This window comes from Thunnus maccoyii, chromosome 1, assembly GCF_910596095.1.
Source record: "Thunnus maccoyii chromosome 1, fThuMac1.1, whole genome shotgun sequence".
Classification (NCBI taxonomy): domain Eukaryota; kingdom Metazoa; phylum Chordata; class Actinopteri; order Scombriformes; family Scombridae; genus Thunnus; species Thunnus maccoyii.
Window position 1 is genome coordinate 26,898,449 of NC_056533.1, and position 25,468 is coordinate 26,923,916.

Below are 25,468 nucleotides of genomic sequence, written 5' to 3' on the forward strand. Positions count from 1 at the left end.
ATCTGCTAAGTGTGTAGCAAAGTATGCTTTTGTGTCTAATACCACAGATTGTGCTACAGATGTCAGAGGCGTGTTCTCTCAACCATCAAGCAGAGGCCAAATGCACATAAATGGTCCAGATTCTGTCCAGAACATACCCACAATAATTTGTTTTTTCCAAAGCTAAAAATCAAATGTTATAACTGGGGCTACAAAGCTTCGTAAATTGTATCATACAAAGCAAATGGCTTATTGATCCATGCACCAGTTTTAGATTAAAGACGCACACTAAAGGTCAGCCCTGGGCCCTTACTCTGCTACTGCCTCTAGAGGGAAGAACACCTTTGCTGAATTAACAAGTATGTGTGTGTGTGTGTGTGTGTGTGTGTGTGTGTGTGTGTGTGTGTGTGTGTGTGTGTGTGTGTGTGTTGCTCAGAGTTAGAGTGACACGGACACGGACAGACAAAGACAGCGAGACAAAGTGTGTGTATGTACCCACAGTGGCTAAATGTACCACTGTCATTTCAACCAAGGTACTATTTGAGTATTCATTCTGTGTTTGCTCTCTCAAATTGAAAAATTATCGGGAAAATAAAAAGGAAGTTCTTTTCCCCTCTCTGAGTGTGTAGTTATCTAGCAGTGCCAGGGCGTGGGAGCGACTCTCTTGAGTGTTGGGGGGTTGAAGAGAGGCCCAGTACTGAGGTTGAAGGGGGTTGTCAGAATAAATTGCTTTTAGAACAATTTCCTCTTATGGGATAGAGATCAGAGAATTAGAAATGGCCAACATGGGGGACTCGTCAGTGTTCTCATTAGACTTAGTGTCAGCTAGCCAGTAGAGCAGCCTCCATGTCAAATCAAACTGCAGGCTCCAGTGGATAAAACCCCCTATCCCATATCACGCACCCCAAAATAACAAGAACATCTCATAATGAAAAGTAAGAAAAGAAAGTTGAATTGCAATTCAGTGGTAGATTTAGGGGTCTTGTTGAGTAATCACATCTAGTGTTTTCTCACATCTAATATCCCCTATAGAATAACGCAGTTTACAAAAATTTACATTTAAAAGAGAGATATAAAGGTAATGTACTGTGAGTGTGCAAAAAAACGGGGGATATAAAACAAATCATAGAGTAAGCAGAAAGACTGTCAGATATACCTGGGTCCTGAAGGCCTGCAGCTCTGCTTGGAGTTCAGTTATTTTTTCTTCACACTTAACCAGCTGAGCTTGTGCCTCCTGTCTGCTTAAAAACTCCTCGTCAAACTAAAAAGAAGAAATGCATATCCAAATTAATCACACAAGCACACACTGATATTGAATTTATGTAACTCAGAATTAAGGTATTCGTTTAAATTGTTAAAGTCTATTTAGTGGTATAATTATTTTCTATAATCAACACTCATTTTACCCCGATTACCTTCATTTACTGATTGGATTTCAACCTTCTGTCGAACACCCATTCATTAATAAAAGCTTTTATGTGCTATACACACATACCAATCAGTGAGCACATCCTAATCAGGATCTCCAACCTGCTGCTACCCAGACATCAAATAATCCCAGCAGCCAGTCCATATCACCTCATAAATTTATTCAAGGATGTATGTGTGTGTGTGTGTTACAAAAACAAAAATATCAACTGTCTTTGCTAAAACTGTAGTAATATACAATACATTAGCAAACTCAAAAAACATGGACCAAAATAAAGAAGCTGTTGAACCAGTTGGGAAGAAGCTTGTCATTGTCATATTCTTTTATGTACTATTATCTAAACAGATGTTATTTTTTATTTAAGAAAATTATAATGAATGGCAGAATGCCTACGTGGATTTTATTTTGGCCATGTGGGGTGTTTTTACTTGCCTTCTGTGCCAGTTCTGAAGCTCTTTGTTCATACTCATCAGATCGAGCTTTGTCTACACACACCTCTGAAAACAGGAAATCAAAATGAAAATCATTTATGTTTTATTGAAACACTTGTAATGTAAATAAACCGTCAAATGTGTGACTTGCCTAGGAGGTGGCTGAAATCCACATCTAGACGCTTGCGGTAACTGAAGTCTGGGTCAGTACCACTGCGGTGGAGCACAATTTGAGACACGCACTCCTCAATGATCTTAAAGTACTGAGGCCTGAGAGTTGGGATGAGAGAGACATAAAAGACACTAAGAAAACAGCAGAGTAGGAAAAACAGAGACATATGTTGATGCTATACAGAAACATCAATTCAGTGTGGGATTATTGGTATCAAATTTTTGCTTTAAACAAATGCAGTTTTTTTTTTTTTGTTTGTTTTTTAAGTGTAGTTTGAAAATACAAACTGTCATTATTACTCTGATCTACTGTAAGAGAACTCCTCTTGCAGGCAAATGAGATCACTGATTTTTTAAACATAACTGTGTTCTCAGTAAATAAAATAACATTTGTGATGCTGCCTGGTTAATAGGTAGTGTATTGATTGTGACTGTCTTGATTCTTGGGACTGGAACATGATGACAATATGAGGTGCTTGCTAATGTTACACAAATTGAGGGTCTGGTTCTATTAGAACAATAAAACTTAAAAACACCAGCTTACAATATAAACCACTTACACCTTGATATAAGCACACTTTTGATGAACAATGGGAATACACACCAAGCTATTAGCAGTTGCTAAGTAATTGCAATTAAATCAAATCAAATGGCCCTGTTGAAGGCATTGATGACAGAACAACCGAGGGCATGCCACAATAAGCAAAAAGAGATATTATGCTACAACAGATGCCATGTAAGGCTGGGAGCAACAGTGCAATTGCAAGTTAAAAGGAAAGTGTCTGTTTGAAGTGCTCATTATCTTGCAAAGCCACAGAGTCCAAATCTCTGCTACACCAAATCATTAACAAATACTTTGAGACTTATAAACACCTAATCAGTGACAGTGCCTTCCACCTCTTCCTAAAATAATGCTGAGGCTGGATGTGATATTATGAGTACCATGTCTATGATTTTGAATATGAGCAGCACAGTGGAATCATTGAATGAAGATAAAAATACTAACAATCAAATGGAATGAGGCATGTAGTCAGTCAAGCTGCTGGTGTTCCTTTCATTACTGTGTGGCTTTGGGACCCCTGTGTAAAGGGGGACTATATATTCTTGACATCAAGGACACCAAGAATTAAATAACTAACGTTCACTACACCAGTCAGTCGCTAGGGATCCAGTGCATTAAAATGATCACATTCAGATATGATGCCTTACGTGCCAATGGTGAAAATTAATGATATCAAGTGTACAGAACTGCCTGAGGAAAATGTAAATGTATTCTAAAAGAATACTTGAAGCCAACCTAAAAACAATCTTAAGAACAGTGTGTTGCTACACCATATAGTATGAGAATGAGGGAAAAACAACAGCCTATACATTAATCCATGCCAATAAAACTACATATTTTTTCACACATCACACACAAAATTAAGTGTGTATTTGCATGAGTGTGTTCTTTTAATTTGATCCCAGCTATCACCAACCTATGTCCAAAGGACCAAAAGAAATCATGCTTGCATGATGCCTGCAACAATTATATTCATTAGTGATTAATCTGATCACCAATAGTTCAAAACTCAAAGATATAACATTTACAGTGATGAAAAAGTAGAAAAAAGCAGCAAAACCTAACATCTCATAAACCTGAACCTGCACATCCTTCCTCCCTGCATTATTTCAAACTGATCTGCTGAACAAATAGCTCCAAAAATGTCCATATCTCGTTATTTCGACCAGTTTTTAGCACCGCTAATGAAGGTCTCCTAATTCAGTGAGGAACATGTTTCACTTCCTGTAAATTCTTCACAGTAAAAGTCTCCCATCATTTAAAAGCTTTTAATATGAAGCAGTAAAGCAGGAAATGTTGGGTGGGCTCACTGGTAGGGGGGCCTTAAAGAGACAGCAGCTACAACGGCCTGTTAAGAGACAGAGGCTGAACTGAGGGCCATAAAGGCCCAGTATAAGAAAGTTTTAATAATAAGAGTTTTTTGAACTGTGAATCATTTAAACTTACTCTAGTGGAGTCCAGAAATAAAAAATTAGAACTGGAAATGAGCATAACAGGTCCCCTTTAATGCTTACAAAATAGATGGCACCAATGTTGGCAGTCATAAAAATGATAAAGATATGTAAAGATGTACAACTTGTACTAAAACAGGATTTCAAATATGCACTGCACTATAAAAAGAATGCTTTGTTCGGGTACTATTAACATTTAACAATCATTTCTGATGAAGAAAATTCATCAGAAACACCCAAGCTGAGTGCCAGACACTTTAGGTGTTGTTTTTCGGGTGGGAGAAAAACTGCGGATGATACATTTCATATTCTTCAGATTAAAGCTCCATCTTTTGATCAAGCCAAGGTTTAACTCACATCCAGCTGTGAGTGAACCAACATAAAATAAGCCTTTGAAAAGTACCATTAATAGCAGATGAGAAATACTCCGGAGCCATGGTTGCTGTAGATGGCTTGGAGATGAAAGACACAGCATTCTCTTTGTTAGCCAGTGTCATTGAGAGGGTTTAAGGCAAAAGGAGAGAAACCTTTACAAAACATAAGCTCTTCATCAGTGTACATTATTACCAGTGTTGAAAAGGAGCCCGGACCATTGCTTGTGCACGTACTTGGACAAAATGTGAAATTAACATGCCATATATGTCAGTCAACATTATTATCAATCGGACTGCAAGATACATTACTGTATATATCTGACCAGAGCCAAAGAGCTCTGGTCTATAAAGAAAATAATAGAGCTAATGAATAGAGATGACATGAAAGAATTCTAAGAGTTTCCCAGTGACAGACATGCAAGGAGAGACTAAGAGTAAATGAGAGAACGGCAGCATGAAGAGGAAAATGAAAAGTAAAACACTGCTTGCTTTATTACACTTTAGATAATTAATGTTCTGTGTGTGTGTGTGTGTGTGTGTGTGTGTGTGTGTGTGTGTGTGTGTGTGTGTGTGTGTTGCAGAGTTTTACCTGACCAAGTAGTCATTGCGTATAAGCATCAGGTGCTGCAGTATGGAGAGGAAATAGGGCTCTGCACTGCTGTCCTTCACCATGCTCTGCACAATACTGAACACATCCCCCGCATCAGTGCAGAGAGTCAAGGACTCGTACAAAAATGGAAACATTGCATTTTCACATGAAAAAGTCGAAGCTTCTGAAATATAAAATGACTGAAATTATTTCGCATTTTATTTTAACGTCACACTTTTTGTTATCTAGTATCTCATCAGGAGTAATTGACCTTAGCTGGATGACATTAATGTTTCCAATGTACATTAGCCACATTTACGAGAAACAGCCACTGAATCAGATAAATAATGACAAGGATATTCCAGCTCGCTCTTGATGTCCTCCAGTCTATGAGAGAACTCTATCATGTCCTCTTCTTTGTGCTCCTCGAATACCTTCAGCTGAATGTCAAGGGCCTCATTCCTGACGGTTGTCAGTTGCTAAAGATGGATTAAGGAAGAAAAAGAAGGCAGGCAAAACAGATTCAAAAAGATAAAGAATTAAGAAACAATCAGAAAGAAAGGCTTGAGACCCCTTCATGACATATTTACAGGGAAGCTACAAGCCGGGGTAAAGGCAAGGTGCTCATTCTAAATGCTGTTATTACTCATGATATACAGGTGTGGGGACCAGATCCTCATTTTAATTTGTTTGTTTTCTTGGCAGCTATAGCAACATTGTTTACAACAGATAAATATGTTAGGTAGATGGTATAAAAGCCAGTGGGAAGATTATTAGCCCAAGCACTAGAAACTTTATTGGTTTCTAGTGCTGGCACAGGCAGAGGACGTGCAAACCTTCCTCTGTGTTTCATAAATTATTTGTTGGAGCAAATCTACAATATTTCACTGAAGTGGACAATTCATTTAAATATTAATACAAGGTGAATGTGAGTTTATATTATGTGTCTTTGTGTGTGTGTGTGTGTGTGTGTGTGTGTGTGTGTTAGTGGTGGGGTGGTTATGTTGTGCTTACCGGCAATATCTCTTTCAGACCACAGCGCATAAATTCATTTCTGATATGCAGCCTGAAGTCCAGCTCATCAGGAGATGTTACAAGTGCATTGATGAGCTGCATGCATGCCACCTGCAACATGAAAGGTACACAGAACAATGAGTCAGAGAGAAGAGAGAGAGAGAACCAGAGAAAGAGAGAGACAGACTTCTTCTTCCAGAAGTTGATGAAAAGCACGCCGGCATGCATTCTAAATGAGTTATGTCCCTAGGAAGCAGAGGACCATAACTAATGCATGTCTATTTTCTCCAGTCACCAACTAGGGGGGGGCTGATTTTAATATTAATGCAACAACTGCAGACCCATACACACAAAACTAACTAACAGTCAATTTAAGGGCAAACTCGCTCTTTTGGAAGCTGATTTTCACTCCCCTCTGAGTTTTTGGTTTACTGCACAGGGACCGCTGCATCCTGTGACTCAACTAGCCAGGCAAACACAGACAGAAAAATCAATTATTGATCAGTAAAGCAATCCACTCATGTGTGAAAAGAGGGTATGGCAATGCTAGAACCCTGGAAGGATATACGGATGTTTTAAGGTCCATTGTTAATTTGATAGCCCACTCTTATTTTTGCTCCCAGCACTCACAGCTTAGTAATTACCAGTCTTCAAAGTTCCATTTTAATATTGTAATACAGGTAGGCAACATTACAAAATGTCACAAAGCCTTTGCCTTGTTGGTCTTGGCAGTCAAGAAAATAACACCTTTGTTATATCAAGAGATTGTAATAAAGGCTTAAATGATTTCCTATCTTCCTTTGGTTTAAGTATATACAAATTCAATCTGCAGAGTTGAAACTTGCTAGAGATACGTAATCAATAATAAGACACAAAGTGGGAACAAGAAGGATCACTACAATGCTTTACATCATTTTGTAAAACATCACAGTACAGATGCTACATTAGTATTTGAGGTCAGTAATTTGATTCCAGCTCATCATACAACATCATTCTTACATCATAAGAATTTAAGAATGTATATATATTTAACCTATAACTACAACTCAACTACATTAGCCTCAGCTTTGTATTCAGACTAGAGCATTCATTAGTTACAAACACATTAAGACTCTCATGCTGTAAGAGAATATTTAGGTATATGGTGGTGTCCATTTGCAGTTATTGTCAAATTCACAATTTCCCTAAGACAGAGACCGCAAGGGGAGACTGTGTACAAAAGTGGACAAATAAGAGAGAGCCTTTAGCCACACAGTGCCTCTGTTAGGGTAACAGAAACTGTGCTTTAATAATGCATGGGGTTAAAGGGATCTATGCTGCGTATAAGAAGTGGTAAGAAATAACCCAACATCAGTTAAAAACAACCAAGGCCTTATAAACTATCCAGTACATAAGGTTACACTTGTAATGTCACAGATGAGTATTGGATGTTAAATGCCTCTGTATGAAAGAAATACTAGCTGTCAGTGTCAATGTCACATGTAATTTTCTTTTTGTCAGTTTCCCTTTAATTTTGTCTGTTTATCCATTCTTTTCTTCCCTCACTATTTCTACTACACCTCTGACCATCTAGGAGTATGTTTACAGTTTTGCATCTATAAAAGATAGTTGTGTGGTAGGTATTGGATGAATGATCACTCTCTTCACCGGTAAAAAAAAAAAAACTGTCAAACTAGAAAGTGGGTTAGGAAGGTTATTCTGAGTTTCAAAAATATTAACTTTGCTTCGAGAAAGATCATGAGAAAAGGAGAGCTTATTCCTGTAAAAGTTAGAGAAATCTATGATTTTATGGTTTTGTTTGTTTTATTGTGTTATCTTGTTATATTTTTTTTCCCACAACTGCTTGTATAATAAAACAAGTACAGCTTATTACTAGATGTTCGTGTAACCTAAATGCAGATAGAAACATCAGTGAATGTTACTACATTTGGCAACCCCAGATCACAGGAGATCTTGGTGTTAATTGAGCAACTAACAGCACCACATGCTGATTATGTTAATTACTGCAAATGATAAAATCAGATTAACCGGTTCCAGACTGCCTCATTGTTTCACAGTTGCTTGTTTGATCTCCTAACCTCAACTAGGGCACTTAACCAACATGAATCTTACTCTATACCAAACTGCTGCAAGAACAGTTAATGAACACAAATAATACAAAAATACTCAAATCTGGTAAAAACAATCAAATTATAGGTGCCTCAATGTTTCCTTTAGGACAGGATCTGTACTTTACATACAAAAGACTCAGATTTATCTGAAAACAAGAGTACAACTAATAATTCTTTACAAAAAGTCATCAGACAAAAGCATGTCAGTGACTAAGAGACATCTGAAATGGTCAACTTCCTGCAGTCAATCCATTTTTTCAAATTTAATATTAGAGAGATCTGGTGGGAAACAAGGCATCAATGGATGTGCATGTGCTTTGCACTTACGTGTAATTGAACCGAGCGATCTCGGAGTCCCTGCACAATGGGACTGAACCTCTCGACAGCTCGCCATTCCCCTGCTGTGGTGATAGCTTCAAGGACCTTCTCTAAACTAAATGAGAACATAAAATGCATCAGCGAACACTTGGGGGAAAAAAATGAAGAAATACATTCATTTACAGTGATTTTGACCATAAGCTCTCTTCTAGTCCACTATATCTGAAGTTACTTTCTTGTCAGTTGGGCTTGAGTGGATGGGCTTGTGATGACAATTTGAAACTGTATGACACTCAAATAAAAGAAAACATTAATTCTAATATTAATTCAATATATACAAGTTAATTCAATAATAGATTAATTTCAATATTTTTTTTTAAATATTTTGCTTTGTCAGTCTTTCCTGTATTTTCACCAAAATAAGACAAACACCTTAGCTGCACTTGGTACAACTCTTGCAATAAATCATTAATATACAATTGTATATACAATACCAGTACTGTGATACTTTCTGTTCCTAGTGTAAGTGACACTCACAGGAGAACGTATTACAGGCCTATCTTTGCATTACTTCAAGCATTTTAACTGTGGGAAATTGTGGCAGCTCAGCCCTTTGCAAAAGGCTGTTTTACAATGCTTTAAAGCCCTTCTCTGAAATTGATAAATAATAATGGATAGTTATCAACTGGACCATAGTTTCAAGTACAACCACTAAGCTAATGGATAATTTTACTTCTGTGAGATCAAAAATCATCATCTACTAACATTAGAAAATAAGTATGACATAGATTTATTGACAGAAAAAAATGAGGCCACAACATACGTGTTCTCTTCGCCCACAATGCAGATGGCTGACAGCAGCTTCACCACGTCAGTCATCATGGCAGACTGGGTGGGATCAATTGCTCTTGCCAGTAATGCAAGACTTTTCTCCTCCCCCAGGATTCGATCCAAGCCATACTGCAATAAACAGAAAACACAAAACATGATTTATCAGATATGCTGTAATTCTGTCCATTTGCAACAACAAGAATACAATAAAAACAAATTTTGTTTTAAGAACACATGATCAATTCAAGTTCAGTATATTTACCTGCACTCCAAATTAAGACTTAATGATCAAATCTCTGACATAAGTCAAACTCAAGGTTAACATTTGTTTTAGTTCCATCTCTAATGTATTGTAGAGTATATGCAATGCCATTCAAAGGCCTGGCTCAGCACAACTTATTGTGAAAATGAACTCAGCCACGAGGAAAATGTGATTAAGTGGAAAAATAATTATTAGACTGATAGAATAATTCTGCTTTGTGTGTTTTTACGGTATGTTGTATACTAAAACCAACAAACAGAAAAGAGCAGCATCATTTCAAGACACAATATTGTATTTGCTCTATTTGTCAATACAGTACCCAGCATGTGGTAACAGCATTGTACAATGAAGAACAGTTTCAGCAACTAAAAACTGTCATTTTAGCTGAACAACAAGAATCAAGATTAATTATTGTTTGTGGTTAATTTTTATGGAGAAAAATCAATTAATCAACGTCTGACTTTGTTAGAAGATTAATTTAAATAAACCGATTTCATACAAATATTAGACTGAAATGACTTCACTCTTTATAGTAAACAAAGCTTCTTTTAATTTAAAGGTGTCAATAGTTTACTTCTCTCTTTTGTTTGAATTGAAACACATTTTTTAAAGGCTGTAAAAATTGCTTTTTTAGACCTTGTAATAACACCAAGCATGACTGAGCACTTGAATCATATTTTCTGTTTGCCTCTTCTGAGGGCTTTATACATTTAGAGAGGCAGTCAGCTTATCGAGCTACGTGATATTCAGATGTCCTTGTATCTGAATAGTTCAATGCAAATAGCTAAACTGTTTGCTTAGTTTGTGTGAAACATTAGACATTTATTGATTTTTCTGTCGCATTTCTGTTATATTCGCATACCATTATCTTGGCTGCATACATAAACTGTCTATAAAGTCAGTGGCTCTACATAATGTACTTCATGAGCACAGTAACCACACAGAGTATACATGTACTTTTGCCCTGAAAAAAGGCAGTGGTTGCTGAATTTTCAGAAACAAAATATTTTTGGGGAGCAGCTGTTTCTATACCTATCATAACCTAGCAGAATTTTTAATACTAAAGACCCATATTTAGATATACAAAGTAGATATAGTGTGATTGTGTAAAGACTGACCAAAATTTAAATCATGGAGTAATAAAGTATACATGACAATAAAATTAAAGTAAATTAAAGAGCTCAGAGCTATATACTGTACAGCTATATACTGTATATTTTTATGTTAACCATGCATCCTAGGAAATGTTAATTTCAAATCTATATTAGATAAAACACATTCTCTTAATACAGATAAACTGTTCAAAGGGCACTTTTACAGTGTGGTAACTTTCAGTATTACTGGACATTATTATGCAATTGGTGACAGACAATACAAAACATGCAAATGTTTGTCTTGACGCAGGGAGGCAGAAGAAGTAAAAGCTGCCCTGACAGCTGGCAGAGAACACCTGTCTTCTTGGCATTGTGGGTACATCCCATCCCAAGATGCCTCTCCAGCCAGGGATAGGTCTAGGCTGACAGAGAGGCCTACGGGTAAATGCTTGCGTCTGGCTCCTGTTGAGACGCAGGATTACATGAGACCTTACAGCACACTTTGTGCCAGAGTGGCTGTATATCTGTCTCTGCTGGGTTTCAGCTCCATGTGGCAATTTCTTTTTTCCTCCTTTATAGCTACTGAGTTCTAATCGGAAAAGTTGAAGCATTTTGACAGCTACTTAAACAATACTCAATTCTGTGCAGAGGTGCTTAGACCTGGGCAACAACATCAAAATTAATGTCTACTGACCTTCAGCCGAAATAATTTGGAAGTCAATTAACTTTATAATTACTATACATATTGATCAATACAGTATTCATTACCTTTTATTTATATATTTTTCTATGCTTCACCTGCACACAATAGGTGATCACAAAATATATAGTATTCCAGTATTTTAAAGTTATTCATCTATGCATCTGTTTTTGAACCTCTGCTGCTATGAAAGTTCAGTTTCCCTGTGTGGGATCAATAAAGTTTTTATAATCTCATCGTATCACAATCTGATCGTATCATTTTATAATTTTACAAAATTCCGTTTCTGAAATTAAACAAACTGTACAAGCAACAGTCTGCCAGAAGAAAATTAATTTAACAAACATACTGCCATTACTTAAATTAGGTTAGCGAGAAATTCATAGTTTTAATTTCAGTGAATTTTCATTGCATCTTCCAGTCGTACTTTTTATGCCTTTACAAAATGCGATTTTATTTCTGTGGTTAGTTTGCTGTGTCTGTAACACTTTGCTTTGTGAGTAACATCTTTCTGTGCTTTTTATGCCTGCTGCACTATGGCTTGTTTGGAACTAAATCCAGGACTAAAAGTCCAGTTTGCACGATTCGCATTTCAATTGCAACAGCAGATTCCTGAAGATTAGGGAAACAGGACAACAACAGATTTTAAAAATGACAGTGTTGTTTAAGCAACATTTTTTGCACACAAAAAAACAACAAAAAGGCACAGAGACACTGTTCTTCCTAGTTTACAGTTTGGTGACTGATGTTTGAACGGGTGCTGCAAAGGAGACATGCAGCAGAGGAAAAGCAGACAGAAAACTCCAGAACAAATGTCTCCAAAGTAGCAACGATCTGCTGAGTAATTTATGGTTATTGATTTGTCCTGTAGTATGTCATCACATCCAAACAGATAGTTTTGTTTCTGATGCTCGCTCTCTCAATTGCAACTCTTCCCATTCCTCACTCTCTTATACTGTGGGTCCTGAGCCATCAAAAAGTACTGACTCCAGAGTGAGGGGCCAGGAACCTTAGATCTATGCAAATATGTCACACAGTGTCATCCAGATTATGTCAGAACATCAGTAAAACTCCTTTCAATTGACTCCATATTGTTGTGATGCTGTTCCACCCCTCCACTGGTCATAAGCACTTTGTAATTGAAATCCCAGGTGCCTAATTTGGCACTTGCATGAAAACACCAGATGTCAATGTGGATGGGAGATGAGACTCAACCCAAATACAGAAAGATATTTTAGATAATTTATTTTCATAAGGGAAAAGGACAAAATAAACATATCCGTTCTAGGGTTGAATGCTGGTTGATATCATTACCTTATTGTTCATGAAGGCTTTGAGACACTGGACAACTTTATGTTGGTTCTTTTTGTCGAGCTTCTCCTGCCTGGGGACACGAGAGTAATGAGGAGCAGTTGGTCTCTAATCAATAGCATGGCGACTACATAATGTATACAGGATGTTTGAAAATTAGTTTTCATATTTATGTATATAGATATAACACATATGTTCATATACACAAATGCAGATAAAGGATAGAAAGAAAGTGTGTAATAGCAAACCCAGAGAAATGCAACAAATGTGTTGATAATGGAAAACGATCTGAACACTGTTTTTTTGAATTAACATTTTAATTAGTAAATGTACAAATTTGGAGTTATTAGGGTTGGTTATTTTCTTAAAATTACTAAACAAGCCACAAATGTCCAAACTATACAACTTTGTTTGCCACTTTTTATAAGTAATTATTAGTATTGACTGTTTGAATACACACATCATTATAATGAAATAGGTAAGATTCTGTAAAAGAATATTGGTGCATGCATGAACTTACTGTTTCTTGAACAGCAACCTCTCCAGTATGTCCAGAAGCAGTCCAAGACCCTCATGCCCGAAGCTCTGCACCCAACTGAAATAACAAACATAAAATCAATACCACAACAGGATAAGACTGACAACTGACAACACTTTCACACTCATGAACCACTGTGGAAAGCTTTAAGACATAGAAAAAATATGGACAGGTCAGTACTTTGTGCTGAGGAGAAGAGCAGCAGTAGTAAATTTAGGATTATATGCCTCATAAGAAAGACTGTTCTAAAACATTATAGATAGAAGAAGAAAAAGACAAATGGAAAGTACATTCAGATACAATTAAAGCTGTAACTATTTATATACAGTCCAGACAGTAAGTATTTGGACAGTTACACATTTTTTCCTCTCCAGGCTCTGTGCTTCAGCACATTCAATTTGAAATAAAATAATGGATACAGGATTAAAGTGCCAAGTCTCAGCTTTAATTTGAGTACGTTTACATCAATACAGAAAGAACTGTGTGGGAAATATAGTCCTTTTAACACATACTGCCAAAAGTTCGGGGGCTCAAAAGTAATTGGACAACCACACATGAAGTCAGATCAAAAGAAGAAGAAACAAGACTAGGTCAAAACCTACTATATGGCTGGACCGTGTATGAAATGCTGGAGGGCTTTTAATTTGAAACAACAGATACAGGAAGTGGCAACACGTGGTGACCAAGCCCCAAGGAAATGCATCGGACTTTGACTGAAGCCAATTTGACATAGGGCCTTTCTCAATACCAAGTACGCCAAGCTCGGACTTGCGTACTTGCTAGTTCAGACTTGGCTAGTTCGACTCGGGAGTACAAACTTCTGAGGATGGAGGATGCGGTACGGTCATTCTGCAGTTGGAAGAGCAGCATACTTGCTGTCAGCAGCAGCTCAGCTTCAACACAACTACCTGACTGTACTGTGACAAAATAATCTCAACTCAAAGCTCCATTAACACTTTCTTCACAAAAAATAACCTCATTGACAGAGTGATGCAGTACATTATGTTCTTCAGTCTGTAACGTAGTGATAATAAAAATCCAAATTGTTATGTAGCTTAATAAAATAAAACAAACTTTAATAGAGACTGATCTTTTCATTTTAGTACTTTTTTGAAATGGAGTGATATCTGTACATATGGAGCCCCAGAGGCAGCACTGTTGTTCTGTCCAGTAAAAACACAAAGCTCCACTTTACATTCAGACAAACTAATGTGGCAGCTACAATTGTTAGATTTCATCTGAGACCAACGTTTATCTTCTAAAAGGAATTCTATCATATATCAAAATGTTACAGAGACATTAGAGTCAATGGTAAATCACCAAGATGCACAGATCAGTTCATCGAATAATGTTTTCCGTGAGATGACAATGGATGGTGACCGGCCGATCATCTCAGGAGTCCGGCTGCTAGCAGCTGAGATGACCAGCTGGTCTCATCCAGTCAGCAGCTCCTCACATCTCTGAAAACATCGGAGCAAATTTTTCTGAGAGACAGAAAAATGGCAACAAAAAAAAAAAAATCCCAAAGCATGACATTGATGAGTTGCATCTCTATAACAAGGGTTAAGCAAGTTCACATTGTTTTATCAAATAAGCTATTGTATGAGAGGACTGGAATTTTCTGCTGCTCTTTACGTCAAAGTTGACTTTAGAAACATCTTAGGGAGGAGCTTTTGATGGATCCCGGGGACTGTCGCCTATGATTAAAAAAGTAATATCAAAAGCTTAGGACCAACATAAAATATACATTATTTTTTGTTTAAAAGGCCACAATTTATTTCCAGTAAAGGAGCCATCCTTTCCAATGCTGTGTGTCTCAAAAAAATAGTTAAACTAATAATATTTATCTTATTCTACATTAGTGTAGGGCTGTCGCAATAACCGTACTATTGCAATAGTGCGCTACAGACAAGCCAACCGTGGTGGATGCCAAACAACTGCCAAAACTGCCCTATGTTCATATTTTTTCCTTTTTTTGATGAGGCTAGGACCTTCTTGTTTTACACTTTAATGTGTGTGTAAGTTATTGAATGTTCGGAGGCTCCAGAGGATCCCGCCCCCCACACACAGCATCTCATGAGCTGAGTGCCGGCTAGCCTGGTGCCCTTTTTTCTCTAATGTTGAGCTTTCAGAAAATTAGTGACCTTGTGACATTTCCAAGAGAATACATAAGCTGGAATATACAATATATTTACTCGAGAAAAAAAAAAAAAATCCATGATTCTAAATCATATTCCTTGAGCTTCTAGCTGAACACTTGAGGCAGGTTAATGTAAGGTGGTTGCAATTAACTCTGGCCTCTGCTACTCAGCTACTGCTGCTCTCTCGATCAAAATATAACTGAGAACTATGCAGAAGATAGAGTATTCATTTACGTAAACCAAAGACTTCATTTACTCTCCCCACTGTCACATTACAATGACTGCTAAACCTGTACTTAAAGCAGATGAATGAGAAATGGTGTGTGTGATGCATTGCATAACAGAAGCAATAAACCATTGCCTCATGAAATCAACTTCAATTTTGAGACTTATTGGATACAATTCAACACAGAATGGTAATCAAGATAAAAACAATGTTACTTTCCCTTGTTGCTGACAAATCATATGTTGGCGATCCAAGTTTTTCACACGAGATTGATGGTTGGGAGTGGGAAAAAGAGCAACAGTGACTTTAAAAGAACAGAGAAGTTTTAACCCTGACTCAAAAAGGGAGCACAAACAGGAACAAATATGATATAGTTTAGGCAAATATCTTTAGGTATGCAGAAAACAGAGACAAAGGCAGCGTGAGTGAGATTGTAAGCAACTGCATCTCCCTTCTGATTGAAAGTGAAAAACATCTCTGTGAACATTAGCATTCAGTGTTTGTACTGTTCTAGTCAACAAGCTGCATGCCTCCCAGCATCAAATCTACAGAAATTCTCAAGGTGACAACATAAAATGGGAAGCTGTTATCTGAATTTATTTCTTGAAAAGAAGTACAAGGTTGTAGGTACATGTGTGTCCATGAGTTTATTTACCTGGTCTTACAGTACGATGCCATGTCTAGCAAAAAATAGTGACTACTTGCATTTTTGTACTAAAAACCATGAAGAGCTATAATAGGATAGATGGTGGTAGATGCCATTTTTATTTTGTTTTATTTAACCTTAACACACCTTGAATGCACACAAGGGATCTCAATTCAAATTATCAAGCAACTTCTACAGAATATTAGCTGCACTAGTGATGATTTAGGCATGTCATAGTAAAGGTAGCATAAACAAAAACAGACCATTGGATTACAATAGCAAACCAGCTGCTGCTTCAAGTAATTTCAGCATAGGTCAATTAACTTGCTTGCTAAAGTTGTTGCCTTATGTTGTGTCACTTCACACTTCAATTTACTTAAAGTCACTTTAGTTAACAGGTGTGATTAAAAAAATTTTTTTTTTGACATTTTTTATTTTATCTTTATTTAATAGTTGAAAGTGCAGAGAGACCGAAATTATGTGTAGAGAGAGGGGTATGACAAGCAACAAACATCTGTGGCTGTTAAAGCTACGTGGTCTGTGTCTTAACCAGTAGGCTACCATGGCTCCCCTTGTCCATATTTTCTGATCGTCCAATCATTGAGTCATTGAATGTCATGCAATCATGTGAGACATCACAGCTCAGTGACTATAGTACTTGCAATTTCAGCTTGCTGGATATGCTTCATTTTTGCTGAGAAATACAGCAAAAGTGCAGACCATCTTGTGCCTACATTTTTATACAAACAGCCTCATACTGGGAATCAGAGATCTGAACTCTATGTTTAAACTATTTCATGTGAGCTAGACAGACAACTGTACAAACCAGTTAGAGGGAAACATTAGTTGCTTTTGATGTATTCATCCATGTTTTGAAAAATGATGTAGAAAAACTGTATTGGGCATCCTGCTGCGTAAGTTATCTACAGTGTGTAGTGCACCATGTAAGCATAGCATGTGACCACGATGTACTGGGTTTTAATATCGTCAGGGGCATTTAATGTACAAACAAACAAATAAAAACAACACTAATCTTGAAATGCCTCTGACATACAGTAGTGATTTAAGCATAGTAAATGGTAGTGAATGTTTAATTTAAAATCATGTAGGCATCATTCCTACTCTCAAATTCATTCCACTTACAAAAAGAGGACAAAAGGCAGGGAATCAGTGTAGGCCTTCACATTAAGATGCATGCATGCATGTGTGTGCGTGTGTGTGTGTCAGGATCAGGAAATGATGAAGAGACAGGGAAGGCTGGTGCCAAGGCAGCTAAGGATTGAGGCTCTCATGTTTGAGAAAAAATCCATTTAGCCTACACTTCTCACTGGGCCATAGGCCAGGCCATTCTGGTTATAGAGTAGGAAGGGCTTGGGTCTTTACAAGAGCTTCATTGAAATGCATAGCTCAGTGTCAACTGCATGCTAGTTTTTCATCATCAGTAGGTAAAGCAGAGAGCAAAGGAAAATAATCAGTTGATCTATGGCAGGAATTATTACAGAGGAAACTAACAGGCCTGCACTGTCAGGGTCTGCTGAAACAAATTTGAAGGACATCTACATTGAAACACATGATTGAAAAGTGAGAAGAAGGGAAGGGGAGAGTGGTGACATAATTCAGCTTTCAAATGCTTCTTGTAAAAGGTACCTGGAAATGTAGTAGTTCACAGAGGCCAGAAAGGGACAATATGATACCTTTTCTACAACTTTCTTCAAGAGCAAGAATAATCAGACTGAGACAACAATGTATCTAAGGGGAGTCTTTGTGTCATAGTTGAAGGTCAGGAAGAGCTGAGAAGAGGCAAATAAAGCCAAATAATAATAGTAAGATAGCAGTATTATAGTTGATAATATCAATGAAAATGGTGATGATAATAACTTTCAAACAAGAATCAGTAGTTGTAATCATAAGGTGACCTGTTTCATTATCCTTGCGCAGTGCAGTTAAGTGGTTTGTATTTTACATGCTGTCTGTCTAGACTCTAAAGTGATTAAAGTATTTTCAATTGTGTTAGCTAATCTAGCATTCTCTGGCAGCCCTTGGGTTTCATTAGTTCCTAACATCTGGCACCCCTCCCACATCCCAAATGAGAAACTTCAATCACATTCTCTGTCTGAATGTCCTCAGTGTTTGGAGTTGTGTTGTGCAAAATGAACACTTTCCACATCTTTTCTTTGCTAGAGAAACTGCTGCACCAGTTTATGTCTGACCGCTCTAAGTGTTAACATTATTATTGTCATTAGTTATTTGGGATCATACAGATAGGACACAGAGCAGACATCTACAGTCATCATAGCGTAGCATGGCCCACATCCCTTCAGTGTTTACACAGGTCATGGAGCAGATCTACACATTTTGGTACATGGTCTGTTTCCTCCACACGCAGTGTGCAGATTTCACAAATATATAGAGCTACAAGTGCAAATTAGCTGTTGAGCTAACCGTGGCAGACCTGTATTGATGTGTTTTAAATGTCAGTGTTGACTGAGTTTTACTGTCTCCAGTAAAAAGACAAATAAAGTACATAAATTACTGTCTCTTTTGCCCTAACCAATCAGTGGTATACTGACATATGTCATTTTCAATCAACAGAGAGGCTGTGATAGTAGTTGCTTGGCGCAGTTAACTTTGTCGTGTCAATAAAAGACTTCAGACGGTGACACACAGTGTATAGAAAAATGCCTCTGGTAGCAGCAGTCCGTGTGCAATTGATGCATATTAATCTGACTGCATACAATGATTCCACATCTTATGCCAACATTGCCTTAAAATTTCAACATCACGTTGGAAAATTATCCAGTGTTACTAGTCAACACTATTTTTATTTGATATTTATATTATGTTATAAATACTAATTAATGCTCACTCTGGGGCATACTGTAATCACACTTCTCCATCAACAGGTACAAAAGAGGTATGGCTATATTCGAAGGAGGGCTGTCATCTCAGAAAGACAGAGAAACGGGGTGAGAAAAAAAAATAAGGAAAACAAATTCATCATCCCATTCCCTGGGAACAAAAACAGTCATAAATCAAAGAGAAAAATGAGGCGCCTTATCTGGCTAACTTCACAGCTAAGGTAGCTTGACTTCTAACAGAGTCTCAGGAGAATGCATCCAAGGTTCCCAAGCAGTGCAGCAGTGTTGCACTCCGCCAAAGCAGTTATGAACCAGAAATAAAAAATTTACTTTAAAATGTTGTCCCAAATATTGCAAGTTAACTGACTACAGGAGTGCTCTCCAGGGACAGATAGCAAGCAGAGGCTGGAGTAACAACAATGTAGGATATCTGAAATAAAAATAGAAGAAGTCATTTCATTCAGTGAGGACTGAATGACGTCACTATCACCCCATTGTTGCCACTAACAACAATACCAATGCTTGTGAAAACTAAACAAGTGTCTACAATATCTCAAATGTCAAGGTATTTATACTGTTCATGTTAATGTCAAGATTTCAAGAATGATTTGAAAAAAATACACCATGCAAGTCTGAGTATAGGATTTGGCTTGAATGGCAATGGGGGGTCTTTAAATAGTAAAATTTGTACTATAAACCAGATTTTATGAGAATAAGCATCACAACAGCTACTAGGACTATAACTGACCATTTTCATTAATACTTAGCTAGAAACACTGAATGTAATAAATGAACAGTTGTTCACAATAAAACACTTCACACCATACCTTGTGTGAATGTTATACAATGAACATCTTTACTATTCAATCTGTGTGCCTTTCTCAAACTTTTAAATCCAAATAGAGTATATGTCACACCTTATGAAAAGGGTAGGTTGCTGACATGTTACTGATGAAATGGAAAAATTACAGTTTTAATGTTTAAATTATAGCATGCATACCCTGCCACTCGTTAAATCAAATACTGCTAATTACTCAGAGAGGAGAAACAACATTTCTAGAAGCTCTTTGTAGCCTTATGTTTTTTAGAAATATACTCATAAAAAAACATTTATGCATAGTGTCTATAACAATACTATGAGTGATCTGCATAACAGTACTCTACTGTTTTAGCATAACATTATCGCACTCATGATGGACATCTGAAAAAAGAAAAGGACCAAAATCAACACAGTAGAACCAGAGATATTGTCTTTTTTACTCCATGCAGTTTTCTTCCTTGTCTGGTGCCCGCATTACTTAATATGCAACTCAGCTCGATTTACTCAAACTGTACAGATTTGGATGTGTTATGCTTGTAGCGGCTAATGTAGCCTTGAGCTGATAGTCTTAAGCGGAGATGAGGAGCAGGCTACAGAGTTCTCATAACCTCACTCCTTTCTCACTACACACCCCCAGATTTTCTTCTACATTTTCAGACTTGAAGTTTTCGGCCCCAACTGGCAAGTTATAACACTTGAGGCAATTTATCAGCGTTTACACAGCTCCCTTTGGAGCCACAAAAGGCTTTATTCAACTTTTTTCATACATGAGTTGGTATTACTCAAGACCTGTAAACAGACATTGATGTGTAATTCACTGCAATTTACCTTCAAGGAATTGTAAATCTTTGTGTATTGTAGTTAGGTGGCAGGTTTATGAGGCATAAAGAGCATCAAAGGTTTATTAAAAATATTGGTGTAAGGAAGAGGGATGCTAAACTTTACCCTACAGCATAGCAAAAGTGAAAAAGCTGGGGCCTTAAACCTGAAGGTCAGTTTTAATATAATATCAAAAACCAATTTCCACTTGTTTGTCAGATCCATTTCTCAAATCCATTTAACACAATTACATCCTGTAGCCTTGCTGGTCCTCTGGGCTAGTATTGTGGCCTCTTCACAAAAAGGAAGAAAGAGCTGGAATAGCTGATGTGAGTAAGGTATGCAGGGGTCAGAGGCAAGCCTCACAGGGTGACACTCTGAAGGTGTAGGAATTATCAAATTACCTCTAAGTCTGTCTGCTTTGCCACGAGGAACCTGATAAGGAAGCATTATAAGTCTGTCAGCCTATACTAGCAGAATGCAACCACCTGATATTGGATGGAGGCGATGATTGAGAGATGTTTTCTACAGTAGTGCCAAGAAAGTGACAGTGAAAAGCCTCCAAAAACAGTGGCAGACAAAATGCACTTTGCTGCCAAATCAATCCCACAACTCAGGATTGTAAATGGTGCTTTTATATAGCTGGTGGGTACCACTGCTGGCCCACTGTTTTTTAAAAAAAAGACAGGAGCTCTGCCACTAAGACAGACTGTTGAGCCGTAACATGCTATCTTATGCTGAATGTACACAGCATCTGGCTGCGTTGCGTTCCGGCTGCGCTCTGGCTCACTAGCAGCTTCAATGTTCACTGGAGACATTTTGGAGATTTTTCATGTTTTACAAGCAGAAATAGACATTTGGCGCTCATTCAGATGTGGTAACAGATGCTTTGTGGCTGTACTTGAATATGACAAGCTTTTGTTGCTTTCAACTTTCTCTCTGACCGCTCATTTTAAGTGGTAATACAGCCAATCTCACTAGTATCTAGTATTAATGAACCAAAATCAAATTATTATTAATTATCTGACAACTATATTATGAATTCAGCTGCATTAGAACACAGTTGTGATCACAGAGAAAAGCAGAGGACTGAAAGGAGAAAAAAGAAATACATCATTAAACATTCATTTTAAAGATCCCCTCCAGACATGTTTAAAGATGGATATAAAATACTCCTATTTGAATAATAATTTGTGTCTAACATAGTTTTTCCAGAAAAAAGTTCAATTATCTTGTTAAAATCCTTAAAGTGTCATTTAGGCCCTAATTAAACATTCCAGAATCAATGAATATTTTTCATTTCAAAAGTTTAACTGCTGGACACCAGATGTCTCCTACTTCACTGAAAGGTCCATTCTCAGTGTATGTGTTCTGGATACTTCAAGTTTCCACATCACACTTGTGTAAGTTGCATATTAGACCGCATTTAGCTTCCAAACTAGTTTTGATGTCACAAATCCTGCTTGTAGACACACGTCTTGAACATGAAAACAGCCTTCTAGTATCAAACTCTGCACATACATCACAGTGAAGCTCAAACATCCAACTGAAGTAACAATAAACAAAACACATTTCTGAGTGGAGGGGTATGTAAATTGCCGACAAATGTAGTAATGTATATACATTTACAAGTAAATTTCATGCTTCAGAGATGCAAGCTGCTCTATCAAAAACAGGCCCGGATGTGAGGTGAGGTGAGGCTTCATTTAATTTATCATTTTACAACTATATAACACGTAAACATTGTTCAAAGGTGTTCTGCATATGAGCAGACAAGACACATTAGGTGTGCATTTCATGCAGTTGGATATGAGCTCACTGTTTAAAGAAAAAAAATGTTGATTACTATTCACCTCACATTTTATGGGACTGTCGAGAGTTAAGACATCTAATGATCCAGCTATCCTATGTGTTCATTTTTGAATAACTTTTCCCTGAATGTTTTAATATGATTCCCAATTGCAAACATATTACGCATTGTACAGCCCTAACTATATTTTATAACAAGTAACCTCAGCCTACACATTCTGTACATTATGCAGAAAAAGATTGAGCTCATAATTTAAGTATCATATCATTTAACTGAAATTAGCAATTACTCAGCTCTACAGCAAACGGCAAAATGTAACCAAGCTACTATTAGGAATGTGACAGTATCAAATTTTCCCTCTACAATTATTGCGGCCAAAAATATCACTGTGAATGGTACTGTGCACCCGTTCATGTTTTAATACATATTCTGATTTCTTAGGGGTGTTAAGGGATGTTTGTAAAATCACACAGAATGTAATGGACCATACCACAGTACATCAGGCCTCCTGCCTGCCCCTCTTGCACACTATGCCATGGGCAGAGCTGAAGCTGACCCATGAGGAAGAACATAATGTGCGTGATTTTGAGACAGTGAGTTTCCTCTTGTTCAGTCAATGAATGCTCTCTCTAGCTACTATATTTTTCCCCCACATTCAGCTTAAAAGGTCCTGTTTCTGCCTGAAAAAGTAACAGGTTCACCAGCCTGAGGTAGATAGAACACATCAAGGTAGGTCCAAATAGTAGCTAGTTTCTTTTAACATCAACCCCTGTTTTTTTTTTTTTATCCATGGTGCCCTCACATTAGCCAAGCCCTGAAAACATACCAGTGCATAGACACTGCAGGTGCAACAGGGTACAGTATACACATACAGAGCAACAGATAGAAATATACGGTGTTCAGTGACAAGGAGGCGTGAATGAACATTACCGGCCAAAAAAAACAAAACAAAACAAAAAACTGGTCAGTCAAATGTCATCATTCGACACATCTTCTATATATCTTGATACAATTTTATGTCTTTTTTCATTTATTAATCCATGTATTGAATCTCTCAGACATTTTGTGAGAGTTTCTTTTTTATATTCCATTTTGGTCAACTCTTTTTAAAATATATATTAACATATTTTAAAGGAATCCAGTCACAATTAATTACAAATATTAATTTACTTATGAATATCACATAGTGCTTAAGTTTATATAGTCACAAATATTATTTTAATCTTATCAATTTCTTATCTTTATCATTAAAAATTCTATTTCATCATATTTATTAACAAAATTAACACTATGTTTGCCGAATTCTACTCCTGGAGTTTGTGCAATTTCATCAATGTCTCAAAAAAATTGGATTCATCATGATCAAAAGCTCTTAACACCAATTTTCTCTTGTCTGTCTCTTGTCATCTTAATAGAGCTTCTATGCTCAAGAGGTTCTAGAAAACATAATGAAGTCTCTGTTCTTTTGCTCTATTGTGTAAGTAGGTGGGAGAGAGCGCTGGTAGGTGGGAGTGCTATTCACATGCAAACTCAAAAAGATGAGTCAGGCAGTTTATTAGCCATGAGAAGGCTCATATCTCATAAAAACAACAAGATGATACATTTCAGCTGTGTTAACAACGTATTTTTTAAAAAAAAACACTTTCATTCAGTGATGCTGAACTGGGTATAAACAACAGAAACAAGGGAAGGGAAGAAAAGTAAGAAAAAGGGAGGGTAATCATACAAATATAAAAGGATGGTGTGATGGATGGATTGTAAGGTTAAAATATACTGAGAGTAATGTTTGCCACATTAAGGCAATATTAAACTATCTTTTCATATATATATATATGAAAATGTTTTGTACCCTCTGAACAATTTTTACTTTACACAGCCAGTAATAAGATTCATTTACACATACACACTTGTTACTATTGATTGATCAAACATATAAAATGGCCACTGAATTTTCTATGTTCTGACTGGCTCTCAGGTGTCAATTAATTTCTGGTAACAAACTGTATACTCTGTCTACACACTTAGACAGAGTTGTGTGTGTGTGAGAGAGAGAGAGAGAGAGAGAGAGAGAGAGAGAGAGAGAGAGAGAGAGAGAGAGAGAGAGAGAGAGAGAGAGAGAGAGAGAGAGAGAGAGAGAGATAGCGCCAGATGATACATATTTACTTTGGAAAGGTAGTCAATAACATGGTGTAGCATGGGATGCAATGCTATTCTCTATTGTTCTATCTTGAGTGTGTATTTGAGAGCAGATAATCAGCAAAATTTCTCAGTTGTCATATGTGGGGGCATGAAAAACTCAAGAAAGAGACTCATCAGCCATTTCTCCATTCTCTGTTAAAGAGGCTGACCTTCACACTAAAATGAGAATTGCTGGTCCACCTTAAAAGTCAGTCCACCTTAAGTGAGCCTGGTCAAGTTAACCTAACGCGTTGTTGCTAACTTCAAGAGGGAGGATGACAAAAAAATCCACAATAACGCAGGGTTTTTGGCCTAACACAGCGTACGAGTGAAAATCATTAGTAGCCCGTTGATATTAATGATCGTCTGAAATTTTAGCAGCGGCGCTCATAATTTTGCAGTGGTGGTGCGCTGTTGCTGAATGAATATAGGGTAAACACTGGTCATACATTCTGTCATTGTGTTACTTATAGATGAATTATGGTGAAAATAAATGATCCATTTTTTTGTTGGGGACCCACTGGAACCCCCACAAGGACCCCTGGGGGTCCTTGGACTCCACTTTGAGAGCCACTGGTGTAGACAACAGCCTCTTCAAAAGCTGTTCAAAAGCTCACCACACCTCAAACAGAAAAGATCAAGGATAAAACACAAGGCCATAACATGATGCAAGACCACAGTCATCCTCAATCAACCGTGAACAGCATGACAAAACTATTTTTTACATGAGACAGGCCAGAGTCTAGTAAGGCATTCTGATCTTATTGTACACATGCTATGTATCTATTAGGGGTGGGACAAAAAA

The 25,468-nt window shown here is 37.2% G+C and overlaps 1 protein-coding gene across 6 annotated transcripts in view; it reads right to left on the reverse strand.

Annotated features, from left to right (window-relative positions):
• Positions 1-25,468, reverse strand: part of LOC121909861 (protein diaphanous homolog 3-like) — a 191,241-nt gene that overhangs the window by 139,182 nt on the left and 26,591 nt on the right. For all 6 annotated transcript variants that reach the window (XM_042430931.1, XM_042430850.1, XM_042430777.1 and 3 more), the window contains 10 exons: positions 13,148-13,222; positions 12,631-12,700; positions 9,253-9,389; positions 8,439-8,544; positions 6,001-6,111; positions 5,347-5,465; positions 4,987-5,103; positions 1,991-2,109; positions 1,841-1,905; positions 1,136-1,240 (listed from right to left, as the gene is read on the reverse strand). In XM_042430931.1, the coding sequence (XP_042286865.1) occupies positions 1,136-1,240; positions 1,841-1,905; positions 1,991-2,109; positions 4,987-5,103; positions 5,347-5,465; positions 6,001-6,111; positions 8,439-8,544; positions 9,253-9,389; positions 12,631-12,700; positions 13,148-13,222 (1,024 nt within the window). The remainder of the gene's footprint in view (positions 1-1,135; positions 1,241-1,840; positions 1,906-1,990; positions 2,110-4,986; positions 5,104-5,346; positions 5,466-6,000; positions 6,112-8,438; positions 8,545-9,252; positions 9,390-12,630; positions 12,701-13,147; positions 13,223-25,468) is intronic.